General features: G+C 36.3%; 1 protein-coding gene across 9 annotated transcripts in view; it reads left to right on the top strand.

Moving 5' to 3' along the window:
* The window catches only part of fam193a (family with sequence similarity 193 member A), a 59,164-nt gene that overhangs the window by 25,741 nt on the left and 9,816 nt on the right, over window positions 1-23,607 (top strand). For 6 of the 9 annotated variants that reach the window (XM_008109067.3, XM_062977897.1, XM_062977898.1 and 3 more), the window contains 10 exons: window positions 8,324-8,436; window positions 10,524-10,772; window positions 11,790-11,940; window positions 12,034-12,213; window positions 14,206-14,454; window positions 15,467-15,653; window positions 17,478-17,750; window positions 19,129-19,408; window positions 21,402-21,588; window positions 22,844-23,074. In XM_008109067.3, the coding sequence (XP_008107274.1) occupies window positions 8,324-8,436; window positions 10,524-10,772; window positions 11,790-11,940; window positions 12,034-12,213; window positions 14,206-14,454; window positions 15,467-15,653; window positions 17,478-17,750; window positions 19,129-19,408; window positions 21,402-21,588; window positions 22,844-23,074 (2,100 nt within the window). Of the gene's footprint in view, window positions 1-6,903; window positions 7,166-8,323; window positions 8,437-10,523; window positions 10,773-11,789; window positions 11,941-12,033; window positions 12,214-14,205; window positions 14,455-15,466; window positions 15,654-17,477; window positions 17,751-19,128; window positions 19,409-21,401; window positions 21,589-22,843; window positions 23,075-23,607 lie in introns of all 9 variants that reach the window. The other 3 variants (XM_062977901.1, XM_062977902.1, XM_062977904.1) reach the window with 2 other exon arrangements.

The following is a 23,607-nucleotide window of genomic DNA, read 5'->3' as shown; positions in this document are numbered from 1 at the left end:
GGATTTCTTTCACATATATAGTTATAGCCAGTATTCCACAGTTGCAAAGGCACATGCAGTTGCATGACTTTCATAGGTCAGTTTATTTTCAGCTGTGATCTTCAGTGAATTTACTATTCTTTTTGTTAAGACAATATTTGATACATTTTGGTTCACCAGATATGAATGGGCTCTTTAATATACTTTCACTTCTCTTTACATTAAAACAGGGTTGAGCTATAAAAGTACCTATACGTCCAGGTGGGATTATAATCTTTCTTACTTGTTTGCATTTTGTATCCAGATAGAGCTCTCATAACCCTCTAAGAATGATTGTGTATGTTAAGATGAGAAAAAGACCTTTTATATGAAAAAAAATCTGATTGGGAAATACTCTCTGATTCTTATAGTGCATATTGTAAAATATCATTAGATTTCATATTCACTTGGTGTATTTCCACACAAATTTGTCTCTGATTCATCCCTTTAGACATACACAGATTTTTAAAAAACTATCTCCACTTCGTTACTAGCCTGCTTTATTTCTGCTGAATACAGCATCACCCCACAATTTATGTTTTGCGACTACTAAATGCTTTCAGAATCTTTCTTTGGGGGAGTGTCAGAATTAATTATTATTATTTTATTATTATGTTTATTTATACTTCGCCTTTTCTCTCCACAAGGAGACTCAAAGAAAAGAATGAAATAACTCTTCAGTGCTGTATAAGAAAAATATTACTGTTGTGCAGTTTCTTAACCATAAGAAACTAAAGCTCCTGTTGTTCAATTACAGTGCTTTTATCTGACACAGCGTTCTTCTCATTGTGTAAGTTCTCAGCTAAAAAGTACTGCTCTCTTAGAGAGGGGCAGGTGGTTTTTTGGGAAAGGAATGAAATCCAACTTACGAGGATAGTGCTAAACCTTACAACAGGAGTGAGAAATCTGTGGACCTCTTTGGCATTCTGCTAGTGTGTTGTCTGCATGCCAGTAATGGATAGATCATTGGAAGATGTATATATGATGTGTGAAGAAATGATTTTGTATGAATAATGTGAATGAGAGAGATTCTTGTTTGGTTATAGGTTTATCTCATCTGCAAGTGTACAGATACATTGTTAAGGGTTGTGTTTTTCCCTCTTAGAAAATTAAATTCCAAGTGTTCAAAAGAAAGAAGTGGCATTGGGGAACCCAAAGAGATATTGATGGATTTAGGATGTGGCACTTCACAAATGGTTTTTGGAGCTTGCTGTTTCTTCTCCTACCCCCATTCCTGGATGTATATATATATAGGAGCTCATACTAAAAAAAGCACATGTGCCATCTTTGTTAGTGGTCTCTGAAAAATCTTGCATCTCTTGCTAGGGAACTGAGATGCAAACTTGGAACAATATGGTACAAAAAGGCAACTCATACATACCTCCTCACTAGAAAACAATTGTTTGGGTTTCCTAAAATTTCTCTCCACACAAATCACATGACCCAATACAATTATCACTATCATGTATTTTGAATGAAAAGAGCTGTACCATAAGGTGTATGTGATTTTTGTAGGTTTTTTGTAGATCAGGAGTGATCAGAGGTCGCTTTGCCATTCCTCCCTCCGAAATATAGTCTACATCAACTGGTATTTGTTGGTGATCTCCCATCCCAAAGCTAAGCAGAACTGACCCTGCTTATCTTCCAAGGTCAGACAATATATAATTCACATGTCAGATGCAAAACCCGCAGGCCAAATCCATCTCACCACATCATTTAATCTGGCCCACAAGGATTTCAAATGCCAGGACAACTTATGGTAGTTACATGTATACAGTCGTATAATTACAAGTGGTCTTTTGAAGACGACCATAAGGCTGATGTTGCCCTTGTTAAAAATGAGTTTGACACCCCTGATCTAGTGCCTTCATAGTATTTACTGCCTCTAGGGTAGGACTAAAGTGGAGAAAGAAACAAAGGTGGTATTTCAGAATGTTAGCCTTCATCACAGATTTACTGTTTCATGCAAATTTGGACACTATAGTTGTCATTCATATCATTATTACCACACTAAGGTCATTCTGTTCTAAACAGGGCAATGCACTTGGGAATTTTTAAAGCAGCACACTCTTACCATTGTATTGAACTAATTGAATTCTACACATCCTGGGCCTCAATCCAATTGTTAACCCTTGCTAGAGTACCCCTATTAAGTAAATGGAATTTTTTGTAACTCTTGATTTTTCAGCAGTTGATAAAATTATTCTAGTCTAGTTGGGAGTAGCAGCTATGCCCTGAGGTTTACAGACAGGCATGTTGCACGGAAGCATGGAGTTGGGGCTCTTTCAGTAACAGGAAGCCAAGGTTAGAGAAGGCCAGTACATGTAAGAGCATCATGGTCAGCAGCACAGGATTACTGGTGATACTTGACTCCCAAGGGCAGGAAGATTCTTAACTGTTCTGATAGTGTCCTTAACATACTGCTTACATTTGTCTCCTCTGACTAGCAGAGGAGACAAATGGAAAAAGAAATTAGTACTTGAATTTCAAAATTCTCAGCTCACATTCTACATCGGTTATGATAGTAGGTGATTGCCACATCTATATGGGGGATACTAGCTCCATGAGTTGTCAAGATACTATGGACTCCTAGTTACTGTCTTCTATTTCCTTACTAGAAAAGGTAGGAAAAAACCAATATATGGAGGAGCTATACCCAGGGGCCAAATGTCCTCTGCTATACTTCACCCTATCCAAATAAATACACTATACTTTTCCTGTCCATATCATTCATTGAAAGGCAGAAGAAAACACACATTCCTAGCATTAAAATAAATAAGACAAAGACCAAAGTAGTAGAGTTCTTGAGCTTTGCAAATAAATGTGCAAATGATGGTAGCTCAAAACTTTTAAAAAATAACTTATCGACATTATTTCAAAAATGCTTTAATATGACAAATTTTAATATAATTGTCATAATAAACATTTTTGTGTTAGGAAATAAAGTAATATTTTTATTGTGACATTTTGAATAAATGATTAAATATTTTGGTGACACTGTAAAGATGAACTGATATAATGTAGTTAAAGTAACCAGGAGTGTTTTAGTTCCAGTAATTCTTGAAAAGTAATGGTGAGTCTTGCAATACTGTAAAAATTAATAGATAAGCTGTGACACAAGGTTTTGTGAATTAAAGTACATTTCAACAGGCGCATGTAATACTATTATGAGTTGCAAGTAAATATATACATATAGAAATATGTGTGTGGGGAATTATAAACAATTATTATTTGGGCACAGGACAAGCTTAACATAACCATATCCTGGAAATTTTTGATTATTTTCATTCAGGAATTTAACATTGGACTCTCTGTCTCACCTTCCTTGGTTCTGGGATGACTACTTTAAGAACATTATCTGGGTGCCTCGATATGTTTAAATGATCAGAATACAGTATACTCTTAGCTAACCATTAACAATGTGGATTGGTAGGTGCCAGAAACATTTAGTTTCTGATTCCTTGAAAGTTACTATTAAAAATAGGCTTAACTAATATCTCATACTATGCCACACCATATACTCTATATTGACTTGATATGAATATTGAAAAACAATAATTAAAGGAAATAAAGATAAACTTCATGTTACACAATTTTTCTGAATTATAAAAACAGCTTTGTGAATCCAATATTCTTTATTTGATTATTTTTCCTGTTGCTAGAGTTCCACTTAATTGAGAGTTCTTTAATTTCTGATACTAAATTTTTGTGTATGTATTTTGTACTGAAGGGATCAACTTGCATGTCATATGTAGAAAGTACAGTTCTGAAATTTAATAGCACATTCCACTGAACTACCTTTTCTAAACTGGAACCCTCCAGATAGTTTGGACTACAATTACTCTCATCCTCAGCCAGCATTGCCAGTGAGAAAAAGTGATATGAGAAGTAATCCAAAACATTTGGAAGGTGTAGGGTAAGGTTGCCTGAGAAAATGAGGGTATAAATTTATCCTAATCATGTTGTGGTCCAGTAGTAAAGTTGCCCGGGTAGATATCTGAAGAAACTAGCTTCTGGTTCTTTCATAGAATCTGGTTCTTACATTTGTATTCTCAGATGTGTTGCTTTGTAGAGTTGTGCACTGTACTTGTTTCATCCATTTAATTTGTGCATTCGTTTCGTATTGTCCATCCGGATGCATGAAACGAAAGATGCCAATTTTGGATGAAACAAATGGCGAAATGAAAAGAAAGCTGCACGGACACTATGCTTGCTTTCATTTTTGGGCCGCGTAACAATAGTTACTCTGGGATCTTAAGCAGGAACAGACAGAGGGCTGCTTTCCCATTACAGCTGATGTGTGCCAATGGGTGATGATGATGATAACAACAACAACAACAACAACAGTTACTCTGGGACCCTAAACAGTGTCTGATAGAGGGCTGCTTTCCCATTACAGCTGATGTGTACCAATAGGTGTTAATAATAATATTAATAATTATTAATACTAATATTAATTAAGGCAAGGCAGGCAGAGCGGATGGGAAGTCTGTAGTTCTTTTGGTGGCAGCGTTAGGCTCCCACAAATCCAGTGGCCCTGGCGAAGATGGAGGAGGAGGAGGAGGAGGAGGAGGAGGAGGAGGAGGAGGAGGAAAAGCTTCCTCAGAGCCACAGCCTATATTTTAGCTGTCATGACCAGCCCGCTGGGAGAAGAAGGGATGGAAATGCTTTTAAAGGGGAATTTATTTATAAAAAGGAAACAAATTGCTAAAAATTGGGAGAAGACCCAAACGTTTAAAAAGTCGGTGGGCTGAAAGGGGTCAATATGCCCTCTGTGTGTGGTGAATTTCACCCCTGTAGCCCTAAAATTGACCACGGGACGAACCTTGGAAGCCTTCCCATTGCTGCCAATGGTCCAAAAACTTTGGGTTTTTTTCATAAGTGAGACAAAAATTCTATTCGTATAGGTGCCCCATTTTCAGAAACGGGGACAAATATAAAAATGAGACAAACTAAATGAAACTAAACAAAATGAACAGCGATTCCATACAAATGCACACCACTATTGTTTTGTTGCTGTGAGTTTAGTGTTTAAGGTTAGGCATTGTCTAAGTGCAGAATGGCTTATCAAACAAATAGGCAGTTTTTCTTTCTTCTTCCACTACTGAACTTAAGTCCGATCCACACTTATTCCTTCTCAAAATTCTGCCTGGATTCACAGGTTAGATACGCAGTCCTAACAAAATGTGCTTTAAAATTATATTTGATACTAGCTGTGCCCAGCCACGCGTTGCTGTGGCGAAGTATGGTGGTATGGGAAATAAAGTATTGAGAAATTGTTGGTAGTTAAGGTAAAGGGTAAAGGTTTTGTGGTGAGATTAAGTCTAGTGATGTGTGACTGTGGGGGTTGGTGCTTATCTTTATTTGTAAGCTGAAGAGGTGGCATTGTCCATAGCTAACAGTAGGGGCTTTCTCCGCTCCCCCAATTGAAACGTGTGACCTTTCGATCCAGAAGTTGAGTAGGTCAGTGGTTTAACATGCTGCACGATGGGGGGATATTTCCTTAAGGTTGTGAATATATAATATTTCTGATTGGTTTTTTTTTTTTGTCTGTTGGAGGGAAGTATGAATGCTGCAATTAGGTGAAATGATTAGGATGTATTTGGCTGGTTCCTCCCTGATTTTTTTTGTTGGGAGGTGTTAGCTGGCTCTGATTGTTTCTTGTGTGGAATTGCCTTGTTTTTAGAGTGGTGTTGTTTGCGATATTTTATGTGTTTTTACTATCTTTGTAGATGAAGAAGTAGCGATATGCAGTGTTTGAGCGGACAGAGTTCCAAATAAAAAGTCTGTGGGCCTGAGAAAACAGAGGATTTGGTAGAGTTTGGTGATGGGAATACTTTGTTGGGAGGTGTTAGCTGGCCCTGATTGTTTCCTGTCTGGAATTCCCCTGTTTGTAGAGTGTTGTTGTTTATGTAGTGTTTTGATTTTAGAGATTGTATTGTTGTGTTTTATTATATCAGAGTAATTTTTATTTAATGTGATTTTAGTGTTTTTGAATACTCGGAGTGAGATTGTATTCAATTTCACGGTTGATAGCAATAGAATAATAATAATAATAATAATAATAATAATAATAATAATAATAATAATAATGACTGTGGCAATACACACTGCTTTACTCCCTTCTCAGCTTCCTTTGTGGGAGAATCCTTTCTTGGGAGGTGTTAGCTGGCCATGATTGTTTTTTTTCTGGAATTCCCAATTTTCCTGCTTTGAGAGTGTTGCTCTTTATGTACTGTCCTGGCTTTAGAGATTATATTGTTCTGTATTATTGTAGCACAGTAATTATTTCATATTACAGTAGAATCTCAATTATCCAACATTTGCTATTTCAATGTTCTGGATTATCCAACGCAGTCTACGTTTTAGTAGTCAATGTTTTTGTAGTCAGTGTTTTAAATTGTGATATTTTGGTGCTACATTTGTAAATACAGTAATTACTACATAGCATTATTGCGCATTGAACTACTTTTTCTGTCAAATTTGTTGTATAACATGATGTTTTGGTGGTTAATTTTTATAATGATTACCTAATTTGATGTTTAATCGGGTTTTCCTGAATCCTTTCTTATTATCCAACATATTCAGTTATGCAATGTTGTGCTGGGATGTTTATGTTGGAAAAGTGAGATTCTACTGTATATTTATAATCTTGCAAGGAAGGCGTTCACGTAATCCCCCGGGCACCGGAAAAGGGTAAATAAATAACAGAAGAGGAGAAGGCACTCTACATGCACTTAGGGGCGGCACCGGTGTGGTGGTGGGTTGGCAGGCCTGGTAGGCCAGGCAAGAGCGGGCTCCGGTGGAGGTGCAGGCCCGGGCTGTAGCGGCTTCGTCCCCGCCTCTGCGCTTCCCGGTGCCAGTCTCCATGTTCTTCCCGCGCAGGAGGAGGAGAAGAGGCGGCCTGAGCAGCGGCAAGGAGGAGGAAGAGGAGGAGAACCGGGCCAGGAAGGTGGGCGACGCGGCGCTTGTCCGCCGCTGCAGGCCCGAGAGGAAGAAAAAAGGGTGGGAAAGGCTTCCCCTCCACACAGAGGGAGAGAGGGAGGACTCGCTTTCCCAGAAGTACCTTGCGTGGCGGTGACATTGTTGGCTCCAAACACCAGGAAGGTACCGAGGGACGGGGAAAGAGGCCTTTTTTGTTTCCCAGGTGAGATGTTAGGACAGGGACGGGTCAGCTTAGGCCATCCGGGTGTTTTGGAGTGGAACTCCCAATTCGAGGATGGGTAGCTCAGCATTGTGAGGCGGAGGTGTGCCTTCTCCTGCCGAGTCCCTGGCTTCGGCGGTGGAGGCGGTGATAGAGGGTGAGGGAGGGGTGTGACAGTTCTGTGTGTGTGCGCGCATGGCAAGGGTTCGGAGGATTGTGTTCATGTGCATGCGCATATTGCCTGTTGTGGTTTTTGGCCTTTTGTTGGTGTTGTGATTGTGTTTTTTGTTGTGGGGGAGATATTATATATTAGGAAATTTATCCAATGTTCCCTGAATGGTACTAATAATTTTGTTAAAATTTAAATAGCAATAACACAGAATGTTACTATCTGTAGTCCTTTTTTGCATACTGTTCCATTAAAAATTGGGCCAAACTCAGCAATTTTCCCTTAAAAGTTGAAGCTTGCATATTGATTCTAAACTTGCATGAACACATTCAGAATATTGACCTAAATTGAAATGTCAAGTTTGGTTAATATTGGTTTATTCTATAATTAAAAATATAAAAATCCAAAGTGTTTATTTGGAAAATAGATAAAACAGCTGACAAATTGCATCTAAAACCTTACTACGATTTTATATTGATCTCATTAGCTTATAGGCCAATTTTGGTGACTCTTTCTGTAGCGCAACAATGAAATCTGAGGATTTGTATGGTATAACAGATAAAACTAGAAGCCCACTTTAAATTGTACTATAAAGTAACTTCATATAAACCATGTTTAGTCATTTATGAATAGTTCTTGAATGTTCTGTAAGTGTATGTAACGTAGCATATTTATTTTTTATTTATTTAAATGGCTAAATTTGTGTTGAAAGTAGCATGGGAATCTTCATTTTTCTTTGTTATCTGAGTACAATTTAATTAATCAGAAATGACCAAGTGGTGGTGATTTGCAAGGCTCTAAGATAGCATTGAGAGAGGTATTGACTAGAATTAGCTCTTACTGATTTCAGCAATTTATGGATACTTTATAGTTGGTATGTGTATTATCAGAATGTGTTCTATCAGATTATTTTATTTATATCGATGTGAGAAGTATAGTTAAATTGTATTAGAATAATTTGTAATGCTAATGTAAGCTCTTGCTAATTCTAGTTAAATGGCGGGAAAGCCGTATCTGGAGAAAATAACTTTACAGACACAATGAGGCATCTGTTGTCATCACAACTGAATATTTCAGACTGTCCCAACTGCAATTACAGGCACAGGTGCGTAGACATTATATCAGTTAAATATTTATAATGATTTCATAAGAAAATGTCAACTTTTTAACTTTGAATAGTAAGGGCATTAAATAGTATAAAATATTAACCACAACTCAGTGAGATCTGTGCGTATCGCTTTATATTTAATCACTGTTCAGGGCACTATCTGTGAACATTGTGAGTCACATAAATGGTTTTGCGCCTGTGCATTACCTTTTCCCTTAATATTACTGATATGAATTCTTATATCTCTTTTATTATGTGTGCTCTGGAAAACCCAACCATTCTCCTTAGTTCCTTTTTGTCTGCTATGTAAGCAGGAATGTATGAGACATTATTTGATAGTTGGATTAAGTACCTTTGTACCCTATTACTTTGCTACTTTGTTTTCATCTTATAGCCTCTAATGCCTTGTCTTTAAAATTCTTTTTGCGGAAGATAAAATCCTCCATTTAGATATCCATCCCAAGTAATTTTTCTCTCTTGTTGAGAGACACATGATTCTGGTGTTACCTGTAAAAGATTTACCAAGTAGAAACTTCAAAAGAAATCCCTCTTGCGATTGTACTCTGGGAATCTATGCTGAAGTTGACAGTTTGTCTAGCTATAAATAGGCCTCTTGTTACCACTTTTAAATGCATTTGCAAAAATGCTTCACTTTTGAGGAAGTTGGATAGAATAGTGGCTGTTCAATCTCCCAAGTTCTTCCCAGCTGGGATTTCTCTGATTTTTTAAAAGATAAATGCCCTTGGTATTGATACTGACATTATTGATTAGACCAGTTGGAAACTTTTTCCAAAAACACTTACTTGGGATATTAAATGTAGTTGCCTGAACTATCAAAGTTGCAGTTTCTGTACAAACTGAAATGACACCACCCTGATCCACCTTCCCCAGGCAGGTTAGTTTTGGTTCACTCTGTGACTGGCTTTTAAAAAAATATTTTATGAGTGGATTAAATGTCATCTAAACAACATTTTGTAAACAGCATTATTGGATAACACCATTTTAATACCTTCTACCACCTTTCCCCATTTCTCTGATTCTATATTTTAGCCAAAATTCTGTTTCTACTTAACCATACATTCTTTCATTACTTCTTCTTCCATTTTCATTTTCAATAAAAGCTCATGCATTTTACCAATTAAATATTCATCATAATTGTAACTCAAATTCAGTTCTATTTTGTTCAAAGCCAAATAATTTAAATCCATTTTTATCTCTTTCCTGCAATTGTCTGTACTGGTACCACGTCACATTAATTAATTTATTTATTTATTTACAGTATTTATATTCCGCCCTTCTCACCCCGAAGGGGACTCAGGGCGGATCACATTATAACACACATAGGGCAAACATTCAATGCCCATAAACACATCAAACAGAGACTGAGAGACACACACGCAGAGGCAAGTTAACCTTCTTCTGAGGGGATGTTCGATTCTGGCCACAGGGGGGAGCAGCTGCTTCATCATCCACACTGACGGCACTTCCTCATTCCAGGTCGTAAATTAGTTAATCTTGCCTCCCCACTTATAAGTGGTACCTTATCTCCTACTTGATAGATGCAACTATCTTTCGGGTTGCTAGGTCAGCAACGAGCAGGGGCTATTTTTTATTTTTAATTGACGGGTGCTCACCCCGCCACGGGCTGGCCTCGAACTCATGACCTCATGGTCAGAGTGATTTAAGGCAGCTGCTCAACAGCTGCGCCACAGCCCGGCCCCTAATTTCTGACTTCTTCAACAGTGGGTTTTCTATTGTTTCCTTCGGGATTTCCGTAGCTAACCCATTTCTTAGTGAGGCCATGTCCATTTCTGAAACCCATATTGCAAAAGGAACAGAGAGATCCATATAATGTGTGTCCTCCCTGAAGTCTGTTATCCTTAGGATGGACAGTTTGAAATGTATCCATAGCAACAGGGTCAGATGTTCATGAAGAACCTCTGATGAGAATTGGCATCCATTCTGTTTCCAGGGGTTTCCAATTAATTAATAATAGAACTGGTTCGGGGGCTGTATATCTAATGGCTTTAAAAGAAATTGTATTGCTAATACCAAACATCATGATATTTTAAAATCATGAACAGATGTACTTGTGATGACTGCAGTCTTTCTCATATTCTGATGTGTGGAATCATGGATTCACCAGTTACGGAGGACATTCATAATAATCACCTGCCGCTGCAAATTGATTCTGCTCCAGATTGTCTATCTGAAAGCCACCTATCTAGTATGTCATCAGGAAGCTCAGGATCCAGTTCCGGTTCTCCTTTCACTGTTCAGCAGAGGGAGAGACTAAAACCAATTCTGAATGAGAACAGCTCTGGACCAAGTTTGTAAGTTTTAGTGTTATTTTGATCAAAGCAAAATACCAACAGTTGGAACAAGTCTCTAAAGAGCAATACAAAAGGTATGTGGTCTATTCTGGTGTACGGTATTCAGTAATAGTCACAATGACAAATTTATTCCTCAGCAACTTTACTTATGTGTTAGCTGAAACATTCTGGTCTCACAGCATATTGGGAACAATATTTCACTGTCTGGATTCTGCAACTGACTCAAGACAAAGCACACACATACACAGTACACACCAGAATATACCATTAAGCCTTCTTAAAAAGAAAGGGACTTGGACAGTATCTTAACTATCCTGCTTCACATCATAACCTTTTTGTTCAGGTTGTATGCTTCATGTATTTGAATCAATGCCATCATAATTAATAGAGTGGTATCTTTTTAAATAGAAAATCTGGATATGCCCTTAATGTCCATCTTTAAATATAGACTTGTGCCTAGAAGCTTATCCTAGAGTTGATGGAAGCTTCATCAACAAATTCAATTGGAATTACTCTACATACTCATATATAAATCTCGAAATTGTAATCAAAAATGCAACTCAAAAAACTTGGGTCAACTTATCCATGAATTAGTGTGATTACTGTCCCTTAGTTCTTACCAAAAAAAGATTTGTTCTCTTCTCGGAGTAGAATGGCAAAAAGACAAGAGCTTAATCCTTCCTGTAAGAACCTAAAGTAAGTTCTAGCTGCTTCTACTCTGTTCGCCATGGGGCAACTTCTGACCTTTTGGAATAGGCCAAGGAAATGGTGCTTGTGGCCAAGGAATAACCCCTCGGCTTTTCCATCTTAGCCCCCAAACCTGTAATTGACTTATACATGAGGTCGACTTATCCATGAGTATACATTGTGTACTTTTTAAAAAAATTCAACACCTGATTTCTAGATGGAAGATTCTCAAGATTCTTAGTGGAGAGTGTACATTTTAATTCCATTTCAGAATTTTCTACTAAGTAGCTTTTTGTACATGTTATAGAAATAAGGCTTTTTTCTTCACAGTAATACAGAAAATGAAGATATTGAACCAGTATCAGAAAAACCTGAGAATCTTTGCTCCTGTAATCACTGTGATATTGCTGACATAGACAGTGCCAGTGGAATCCACAGACAGTTAAATGACTGTGTCAAGAGCACAACATTAAAACTGAAGGTAGTCTTGTTTTGAAATATGTTTCTTGAATTTATTATATCAAATGAGAACAAGAGTGGAATGTGATTATTTTGTATTTAAATTGTTTATCAGTCTCCCCATGATAGCAGCACTAGTAGCACTTCATCAGAAGGAGAAGCTGAGAAACCCAGTGCAAAGACTAGTAGTCATCTGCCAAGAATTCAAAAAGGCGATTTAATGATTGGAAGTAAAGGGACAAGAAAAGATGGCAGCAAAAGGAACAGTCCTGTGCCATCATACCCCACACAACAGGTACAGATTATTCAGTTTATATGACTACTGTACATGAACTGTGAGGTAAAATTTCTTCTATTTAAATTTGTAAAGAGAACAATGTTTTTCTTCCAGGTTTTTATTTCTCGTAAACCTTTCTATACCTCCAAAATTTACCTGTCTGTCACTTTTGTCTTTCTGGGGGCTTTGTACAATTATTTTCCACATTGTCATTTTATAAATAAAGTAAGTTTTGGAAAGAGTTTAGATAACATTTATCTAATAATGCTCAATATGTACAGTTGTTCACTTGCCCTGAATTTATAAACTGTGTGTCACACTGGGGATCAGCCCCCTGCAAGGTAACAGAAAATCTTATACAACTATTAATTAGTAAAAGCAGAGAACCTCCGTCTTTGAAGGGATGGTTTTTTATATAATTTCTTCCTTATTCCCCCCCCCCCCCCCCCCATTATTCTGTAAGTGAAAAGTGCCCATTCTCTGGATACCTCTGTGCTACCTTGACTCCTGCAACCTTCTATTTACATTCACATATCTAATTATATCTTCCCTAACCCAGTGATTTTCACCTTTCTGTATACAAACTACATACCATGTCTACCATATATATATAAAACTGCCTTATCCATTCCTTTTTTTTCCTGTTCACTTTCAGCAAGTTAAAGTTGACTTATGATTATTTTATGAATGAAAGACTTCCAAGTCACTTTATCATAAACAACTCTGCTCAGGTCTTCCTGACTCAGGGCCATGGCTTCTTTGATGAAGAGATGTAAAAACAGAAGAAGGAACACCAACAATTTAAGATATACAAATGATATCATAGAACTAGCAGAAAATAGCAAAGAATGTTGAAGAAAGTGCAACCCCCCCCAAAAAAAAACACAACAGAATTAGGAAAACAAACAATGGCCACAAATGATGTACATTTGCACAATTGATGTTTGGGACCCCCCTACCTTCGAGACCGCATTTCCCCCTATGAACCTGCACAATCTCTTCGCTCATCAGGGGAGGCCCTCCTCTCGCTTCCACCACCCTCGCAGTCACGGTTGGTGGAGACGAGGGAGAGGGCCTTCTCCGTTGTGGCCCCCAGGCTCTGGAACTTGCTCCCCAGGGAGATCAGGCAGGCCCCTACCCTCCTCTCCTTTCGGAAGAGCCTGAAAACCTGACTCTTCCTAAAGGCCTTTGATGACTGATCCCTGTAGGATCGACCTGTTTGCCTACTTAGCAATGGACCCTCAGGTATGCCTTCCCAATATTATACTTAGCACTTTAATGACTACGACAGCTGGGTAATCACCCCTCCCTGATGACTTCGACATATTTTGCACCTTGGCCCAGACCCTTGAATTCTACTCATGATTTTAACACTTTATTTTTTATGTCATTTTTTATGACTGTTTTTATCGATGTTGATGTTTTATTGTTGATTGATTTGTTTTATTGTTTTGTTTTTGCTTTTATATTGTTGTGTCCGGGCATGGCCCCATGTAAGCCGCCCCGAGTCCCTTAGGGGAGATGGGGCGGAGTATAAGAATAAAGTTATTATTATTATTATTATTATTATTATTATACTTCAAAAGTAGATGTTAAAGAGTTTCTGTATTATGCTGAAATCAAAATGGGGACTGTCACCAACAAATTGAGACTATTGTAAAGAGTTTGGAAGGGTAACTGTGAAGCAACTCCATGCTCCTCAAGTGTCAAGATACATCATGGATTGAACAGAAAAACAAATAAATGTGTTTAGGGGGAAATCAAGCTGAATTATCTCTAGAAACCAACATAACTAAATGGAAGCTATCAGACTTTGGACGTATTATGAGGTGAGATGACTCATTAGAAAAGAAGATAATGCTTGTTAAGTTGATAGGCAGTGAGAAAAAAGAAAGACTCCTCTGGAGGTTATATACTGTATATATGTGTGCATGTATATATATGTGAGTTATCTGTCTCAGCCATCTTCCTCTCTGATTAAGATTGCAACTTTTTTTTCACGTCTGACAGACTAACCAAGTTTCAACGTGTTGTGAGTGCCATATCTGCAAACAGGAAACAATAGGCCTATCTTCTTCAGACACTGAACAGAAATGTCTTCCTGCTGGGCATCAGTTTAAGATTCCGGAAAAGACTGTCCATCCTGGCCTTCATCTTTATCCTCATATTCATGGACAAATGCCACTTCCTACTGTTCCTCATTTATCTCCTACACTCCATACTTCCTTTTATACTGCTCCACCATTGGCACAGAATAAGGTAATATTTTCAAATACATTATTCTCTACTTCCAGGAAATGGCCTGCATAACTTCATTTGATTTAAAAAAGTAATCATAAAGTAGATGTCATTAAAAAAGGCCTTACTAATATTATTATTTAACCAAATTTGAAAAAAAATCTGTTCCTGTTTTGAAATTGTTTATTTGTGTGGTATTTTGAAAGTAGTTGTTATACTTCAGAAACTTGGTTTTTGTGGCTGCCACAAACTTTTGAATTGGTTGAGACTCCATTAGATATTCATTGAGAAACTATAGCAAAATGTGCTGAAAGATTTCCCGAAAAAATTAAGTGTTTGCAGTTTAATAAACCCTTTCCCTGTTTTCATGATAGAACCTCTTAAGAAATTACATTTATAACCCAGGAACAAAAATTGTGTTCCATAGTGTTTTTGTTAGTGAGACAAATTTTGAAGACGTTGAGTAACATTTTATAGTTTTTACAAAAATCAGTTACTTGAGCACTTTTAATGTTAGAAATATGTTTTTCTGAAATAAAATAAACTTTTAGTAATAATAAAGTATTATTGATATTACTGTATTATTCAAGGGTGTGTGTACATTTGCCTTTTTTCTTTCAAAATATTCTATTTAGCCCTGCTTAAACATATATACTACAGATTACAAAGATGAAGGAATTCCCCACATTAACAAAAGCTGTGTGAGAGCTCATTGCAGCAACATACTGATTGCAGAATATGAAACCACATTAAAAAGACCTTGCCCCACATAAAACCTTCCTATAAATAATACATTACAACAACCCTTTGTTAGAAACAGAGCTTGTAAATATTATTTTTTTAAAAAATTACAACTATGAAAATCACCCATGCAGAATGGCCATAGTACAGTTATCACTTCAGTGTCGTGGTGATTTGTACAGAACATAGAAGTATTCACATTTCAGTTGCAGCATTTTGCCTCACTAAGAATAATAATTTGGGGGTAGATGGAAACAAACAGAGTTCTAATTTTAAAAATCTTGATGTGTAGGCTCTCCTGCAGAATCATACCAATAATCAGCCAATGCTGAATACATCATTCCAAGATCATATCTACTCAAATGGTTTTGGGAGTACTACAGACTGGAAGAGTTCTGAATTTTTAAGCATTTGGGAATCAGAAGTCATGAATGAGAAGAACTGGTACGCTTCCAACTTTTTGCAAGATGAACTTCCTGGTGAGGGTATAATTCTGTTTCATTCTAAAAAATGGCAATGTTGTTCTGGATACTGTAATAAATCACATTACAGTGTTCCCTCACTACTTCGCGGTTCAGTTTTCACGGATATGCTGTTTTCGGTTTTCCAGTAAACACTAAAAGAATATAATAAACCATAAATATTACGATTTTTCCTTCCTTCCTCTTTCTTTCTCCTTCCTTCCTAAGGAGAAGCCGAAGGGAGAGAAAAGGAGGCTGAAGCAGCTTTGTGAGATTGTAAACAACACAGTCGGATAGCATCAGTGAGATTGTAAACAACAGAAATATAGTGTCCCTACTTCACGGATTTTCATTATTTGCGGGTGGACCTGGAACATAACCCCTGCGATAAGTGAGGGAACACTGTATTCTTGAGAGAGTTAGTTACAATGATTCCATTGTATCATTATAGTGTGCACACAAGAGGAATCAAATCTATTTGATTTGATTTAAGATATTTACAGTTACATTTATCAGGATGTGAGTTTCGGTAAATATATACAGACTTTATCAGCAAATACAGATTGTACAAAAATGGTTAGCTGTGTCCTCTCCACTACCTTTTATTTCTTCTTTCTGACATAGGGAATACATTTTTGTAGTGATTATAAATTATGTTTGGTGTAAACAGACTGTATTAAGTCAGTATGCAGAACAATACAAAACTTACACTACTTTTTATACATACTCTATGTTAAGAATATTGTATAGTGCTGGTAAACCATATAGATATATTTTCAATTAAAACATCCAATTGCCAATAGTAAATCACTTCTGATTAGTCTAATATCTTTATCTGGGATCCTTTTTTAGTGGAACATAAAGAACATCAGTAGTACTGTACTCATTGCTGTCACGTTCCAGATTGCTCAGTTACAGGAAGAGTTGCTCAGAATACAGATTTTTATATAGATGTGGAGGTTCAATTCTATACCATACTCAGTAAAGTAATGCCTCTAGGGGCAACATGTCTCCAGTGTTAGAAATGTACAAACAACAAACGGTGCTGAAAAGCAGAAATGAGAAAGATGAAAAAAAAAAAACCTTTGTATTCCTCTCAGGTTTTTTTTGGTGCAAATTGAGATTCTTCCTTGTCGTCTCTATGAACTTTACTTAGTTTTTTATTATTTCCATTCTAACAGCAGGGTCTCTGGAATACTTCAGAGCTTTATTACTTTCATGGTTGAGACTTTTACCGTTAAATGCTTTAAAACTTTAACTTTCCATATTTAACAAAAAAAACTACAAAGAACGGCTATGCCTATATATTTCCTTCCTAGTATAATATTTTTCTGTTCTTCCTTCTAACATAATAGTTATTATTAAAAAGTTTTATTTAAAAAACTCTGGAAAACAAAGATTACATTTCAAAGCCTTCTGTAAATAACATTTCTCCTCCTTTTTTAAAAAATTAGAAATTGTTTTCAGACTTTGATAAAATTATTTTCTGTTTTTTTCTGTGTTCATTATGATTAGGATTTTCAGTAGTATTGACTCCATCTATTTCTATCTTATTTTGATTCTGTCTTGGCAGTTTTGAGAATGCAGTGAATATTATGACATCATTTCTCAAGTTTTCAGAATATAATTGTGCAAATAATATAAATTCTAAATGGATTTCTCTGATCTTAAATACTTTTGTTACAACAAGTTGGGTAGGAAGTTTACCTTTCAAATGTTAACTGCTTATTAAATAAAGTTTATCTCTGGTCATATAATGCAGTGTTTTAACTGAAATGGGCTTGCACCAGCTCAGAGCATGCTAAATTATTTAGCTAGCTTATGTTTTTCTTCCATTTGAAGGGAATGTTATGGTAGCATCATCTGCCGCAGAACCAAATCCTAACATACTTCCTGTAACAACTGGAAATGAAGGGATGGCAGTGACTGATAGCAAGAAGAAGGAAAATATGTTAAAGAAAAAATGTTTGTATCACTTTCAAGATGCTTTTATGCACAATAACAAAGTAGTTATGGCAACATCTTCAGCAACATCTTCAGTCTCGTGCACTGCTACTACAGTACAATCGAGCAACAACCAGTTTAAAGTTTCATCTAAAAGATCATCATCACTAGGTAATGAATTATTTAGTGCCCCATTATGCTAGTTTTTTTAGCTAACAAACTTTCCAAAGCAGTTTTTATAACATTTCAGTTTAGAGCATATGTTTCCAAAGATAGCAATATTTATTGCTATATTTCTTGCTTCTTTTCCACAGTATTCTGAAATAGATATTGCACAAATGTAGTTCAATACAGAATTCAAATATAAAAAGATTTAATGCAGTAAGTTCACACAGCCAAATAACTTAATCTGATAGAAAGCAAAATACGATCCTTATTGTGCTGTTTCTCTTAAGGTGATTGCAAATTTAAGGCATGCTGCAATCTATTAACACTGTTTCAGAAAGCCATATTTCTGCAAGTGACAGTGCTTTCAAAAGTTTGTCAGGACATGCTAACTTTAGCTTTTTTTTTTCAACCCAAAAGCTGAAATCATCAGGATCAGGGTATCTCTGTTATATGTAATTGTAAAAAAGTTCCATCTTTTCTGTTTTAAGCTGTATTTTTTGGTCTTTGGTTCAAGATCTGTTAAAAATTACAAAGATTATTCATAGTAGTCTGCTGTTCAGATACAACTTTGGCTCTCCAGATGTTGAACTGCAACTCCCATCATCCTGTACCATTGCCTATGCTAGCTAGAACCATTAGATGTTATAGTTCCCACTTCTCACCTGGAGAAGGGCTTGAGGAAGAACTTACTGGCCTCTCAGGTTTATGTAATAAAAGGCTTCTCTTTATGAAGAGAAGGTAGGGCAGATTGTGCCACAAGTACTGTATTGTCATCTTGAAAATCCAATGCACAAAAAACAAATACATTCCAGCAACATGAAGAAACCAATCCAGGCTGAAATGTTCTTCTTTTTGCTGTGATCCGCAGTCTTTTTGATTCATCAATTTTTCAAAAACCACTGCTTTTTTCCTTGCCTACTCTTTACTCTTACACTTACTCTCAATATTCATTTTCCAGTTCAGCTAGAAATGCTTCAATCTTCTAATCACCAGTTGTGCCTTTCTCCTTCCTCAGATGTATACATTTATCCTGTCCTACTATCAAATTTCTTAAGAAGCAAACATTATAAATTCTTTATTTTAAAACATCCCACTGTAACTTGTAACACATATAAAGTAATTACACCACATTGATTAAAAAATGAAATAATACAGTGTCTGCTACTATCCTCCCACTCTGTTCTTAGGCGTGCTTTTCATGGTTTTTGGCATGAATTCGTAAATTGATTACAAGTATGTGTAAATCTCTGAGTTAGACACTTAATTGGAACGTACTACTAAGATTTTAAAAAATTACGGGTGTAAACTTTTCCCTTAGGCTTTAGAATATGTCAAGACATCTCTTGGTTTTAATCTGAGTAATTTTCCTTTCTCGCCTTAGGTGATGTGTTCCATAGTATCAGTTCAGAGGATCATAGATGTTCTGCATCGGCCACACCACAAAACAGTTCCACTACTTTAGCACCACTGTCTTCTCTTTCCCCCGGGGTGCTTTCTCCAACTTCAGCCCCTCATCTCCCAGGCTCCGGTATTCCGTCATTCTCCAGAACTAGTACCACTGCTCCCAGCTTTGTGGATGCAAATTTGGGCCTTTATCCAACCACAGTGGCATCTCCTTCAACCAAAGATAGCTTGGTTAGTACTGCATCAAGTGTTTGCAGGTGAGATTTTGTTTTTTCTCATTACTATTTCTCTTTGTTATATACTTTGAGTTATTTTGGCTTAAGGTGTGGGTAAAGGTTAACTTTGAAAGTTAGTATGCCTTATCTTCCATGTTAAGGCTTTGTTAAAAAATATGTGCCCTCTTTATATTTTCTTACTGATGATGATTTTCAGTTCAGTATATCTGAATTTTCTTCTGATCTAACACAAACTTTTCGTTTATTTGAATGCATACTCTTCTGAAAGCCTGTTAAGCTAACAAACTCTGGACTTTTTTTGTCTTATCTGTCAAACTGTTGGCTGTTAACACATTTTAGTTGCTTATTTAGGTAGAATATTATTCTGCTCACTTTTAGGCAAAAGCTCATGGGAACGTATATAATAAATCTGAAAACAGCAGATCATCAGTTGCAAAGCATATAGTCTCTTGGCCTACTTGGGAAAGTCTTTGTCAACCAAAAGAAAGAACAGGAATGTTCCTATTTTTATCTGACATTAGACTTGTTTGTAATTTATACATATCCGGTAATAATCCTGTATGCTATAGTGCTAAGTTTATGAATACTGTTATATTTTACAAATGTAAAAAATGGATTCAATTTAAATCTAAAACATTTTACTCATATCATTTTCTTGTACAGAAAGAACAATATGGAAATAAAATGATTTATCAACTTCTAGAAGTATGATTCTACTTCAGAAACCATTGTTGGGTTCTGAAATAGAATCATACTTCCAGAAGTTGAAAAATAAATATGAACTTTTAAAAACAAACGCATAATACAGTGGGCCCACCATATCTGCAAGGGTTCGGATCCAGGACCCTATGGAGATATGAAAAAATGTGGATGATAATGTTCCATATTATTAAATAGCAGGAATGGGAACACATGCTTCAGTGTGTCAGTATTCACATCACCACCTTTGAATACTATGGGGCATGATGATTGCAAAAAAAATGAAATATTGCCTTGGTTTTTATTATATTATACTCCCCGAAATTATACACCATGTAACACAGTTTTTGTTCCTGGATTATAAATGTCATTTCCTAATTGGTTTTTATCACAAAAACATGGAAAAACAACTACTTTCAAAGTAAGTAACGCACAATTAAACAAGAAAGAACACTTTCAAACCAGGAACATTTTTTTCAATTTTTGTTACATAGTGATTGGTGCTATTAATGATTTATGCCCCAAATTTTCCCCAAATTTCTTTGTTAACCTTCAATCTTCCTCATTGTGTTTCCTAACATTTTATTTCTTTGAATAGTTCTTTGCTCATTCATCCTTATTTTCAAGTGTGAACAGTTTTTCAGTGTCACTTTCTTTTGTTTATACAGTAGAGTCTCACTAATCCAAGCCTCGCTTATCCAAGCCTCTGGATAATCCAAGCCATTTTTGTAGTCAATGTTTTCAATATATAATGATATTTTGGTGCTAAATTTGTAAATACAGTAATTACAGCATAACATTACTGCGTATTGAACTGCTTTTTCTGTCAAATTTTTTGTCTAACATGATGTTTTGGTGCTTAATTTGTAAAATCATAACCTAATTTTATGTTTAATAGGCTTTTCCTTAATCCCTCCTTATTATCCAAGTTATTCGCTTATGCAAGCTTCTGCCGGCCCGTTTAGCTTGGATAAGTGAGACTCTACTGTATTATCATTTTCATTTTTTCTCGTTTCAAAAATTCTTTGAAAGGTGACCAAATTCTGTCTTTCATGTTATCTTAGATTCTTAGTCAATGTTTCAAGACTTACTGATATCACACCATCTTCATTATTGAAATCAGTTACTGTTCTTTTGTGCCACAGCAGTAACTGTGTTAACAAATTAAAATAATAAAGAATCACAAAATGCACTTCTTTGTTATTTCTGCAACAGAGAGTCTACCTCATCGGATGTGTAGTGCGTTGGCTTCATTTGCTCTTTCCTCCATGCTTTTTAGAATTGATTGAAAAATGTGTTTTCTGCTTTAATATAGTGACCCTGACTGTGAAGGCCAGCATTGTGAGCACAGTGATCTATATGATCATCCACAGTATGATGGTGAGGAGAGCCAAGATGAAGATAGTTGTTCAGAACACAGCTCAAGCACCTCAACATCTACTAACCAAAAAGAAGGAAAATACTGTGATTGTTGCTACTGCGAATTCTTTGGACATGGAGGAGTAAGTAGTCTTTTGATAATTTTATATTCTATTGGATTGTGTTTGCAAAACATACTCAATGAGCTACCGCACTTAATTAATTTTCTTAGATGCACCTGATGTCATCAAGAGGCTTGACATGAAACTTGGGTTATTTCTCAACCCTTGATGTGACAGTTCTGTGGTGTTTAAAAGAGAGAGTTGAGTGGAAGCTTTAGAGCAGATCTGAGAGGCACTTGATTTAAACCAATTAGTGGTCCTCATATTTTATATAAGATTTCTGTTCTTATATTTAAAGGAGGTTGTCACCTTCATGACTACACGCTTTGTATGGGCCACAAATTAGGTGGGAGGCAGCAATTCTCTCATTTAAAGTCTGGTGGGTAGGAAGGTAGGAAGGAAGAATTTGCTTCAAATGATAGAGGGGTCAGGGACTGTCTCTGAAGCACTGGAGTAAAACAGGGTGGGTTTGGCAGTTTGCTGGTTTGGATGTGGGTGGCTAAGGTATTCCAACTGCCAAATTATCCCCGTCCTTGCACTCAGAAACGAGCTGCAGAGAGACTAGGATCACTGCACAACTTCTGCTTCAAAACTGGGAGGAAGACTCATCGCTCTTATATTAACTGTTTTCCTCCTACTCTGGTTCCCTGAAAGCCATACTGCCCCCTCTACTAAACAAAGTAGCACTGTTTCCATAATTAATATGTCTGAATCCTTGGGAATCAGGGTCTGTAGTGCAGAAATGCATAAAAGATATTTTGCTGCATATTCTTTAATATCTTACCCCCTCCCCAAATTCCAGGGTTGTAACCAGTGAAACCATGGAAATTAAAGTTAAATCATAGTGCTTTATTTGTATAGTGTAAAAGAGTCCCCTTGTGCTTACTGAGAACAGCATACATGTAGTCCACAGCTCCTGCTTAACCTCACCATTTTATTTTGAGGAATTGAGCTGTCTGCCATATTCTGATCCATTCCTTTCTTGTAAGAATCCTTGAATTTCTCCCATTTTTAGCTTTATATGAGTGCATTATTAGGAGTGTTTCCAGAACTTACATGTTCAATGGTTTTTTTTAGCAAAAAACAATTAAATTGGAATTTTGACTCTTGATTTTTGTTCTCATTACACTTTTTTGTTTTACTAGCTTATTTGAATGTATGATGTTGTCTTCGACCTGTTATAGAATATTTTTGAATGTGAATGCTACTTTTGACATGACATATAATTTTGGAGCTCCATTTAACGCTACTTCTTTTTAATAAAAAAATCCAACAGCCACCAGCAGCGCCAACTAGTAGAAACTATGCTGAAATGAGAGAAAAACTCCGTTTGCGTTTAACAAAAAGGAAAGAGGGACAACCTAGAAAACCAGAGCTGATCTCAGATAGAGATGATGTTGTTGATCATCGAAAAGTAGAGGACTTGCTACAGTTTATAAACAGCCCTGAGACTAAGCCAGTTAGCAGCACGCGGATAGCAAAAAGAGCAAGGCATAAGCAAAAAAAGGTAAATTTAAATCTGCGTTAGAAGAATCTCTGCAGTGTAAAAAGTCAATGAGCAATTAATGACATTGTTATATTCTAATTACAATGCACTTTTATTTGAGTTGTTTTTTCTCTTTAAAAATGTAGAAGTGAAAATCCTTTTCAGAAAATTTTTGGGAGTTTAACTTCAACTCTTTTGAAAAATGAATTAATGAGCAGGTTCTTAAATGATTATGTATTGTCTTCTGACTTTTAGTAATATTATATTGAAATGTTTCCATTGTATTAATTTTAAATTATTTCAGATTCCTTTTGTAGGATGATGGGGTTGAAATGTTTTTATTTGATCAATCTATTAAATGGCTTTGTTGATTTCTAAAATTAAGGAGCAACACCTGTAATAGCCCTAAAATGTGGAGCAAATACCTGTAATAACAGTGGGATGCTTTGAACAGCAACAAGGGCACAGTACTAAACTGCAGTTAGAGGAGAATGGAAGCATTCTATGGCAGACACCCAGTGCCAGAGAAAGAAAGGGAAGCTTGTAACACAAAA

The sequence above is a fragment of the Anolis carolinensis genome, chromosome 4, assembly GCF_035594765.1.
Source record: "Anolis carolinensis isolate JA03-04 chromosome 4, rAnoCar3.1.pri, whole genome shotgun sequence".
Taxonomy (NCBI): Eukaryota; Metazoa; Chordata; class Lepidosauria; order Squamata; family Dactyloidae; genus Anolis; species Anolis carolinensis.
Note: the sequence above shows the minus strand (reverse complement) of the source record. Positions and strands in the feature narration are given on the sequence as shown.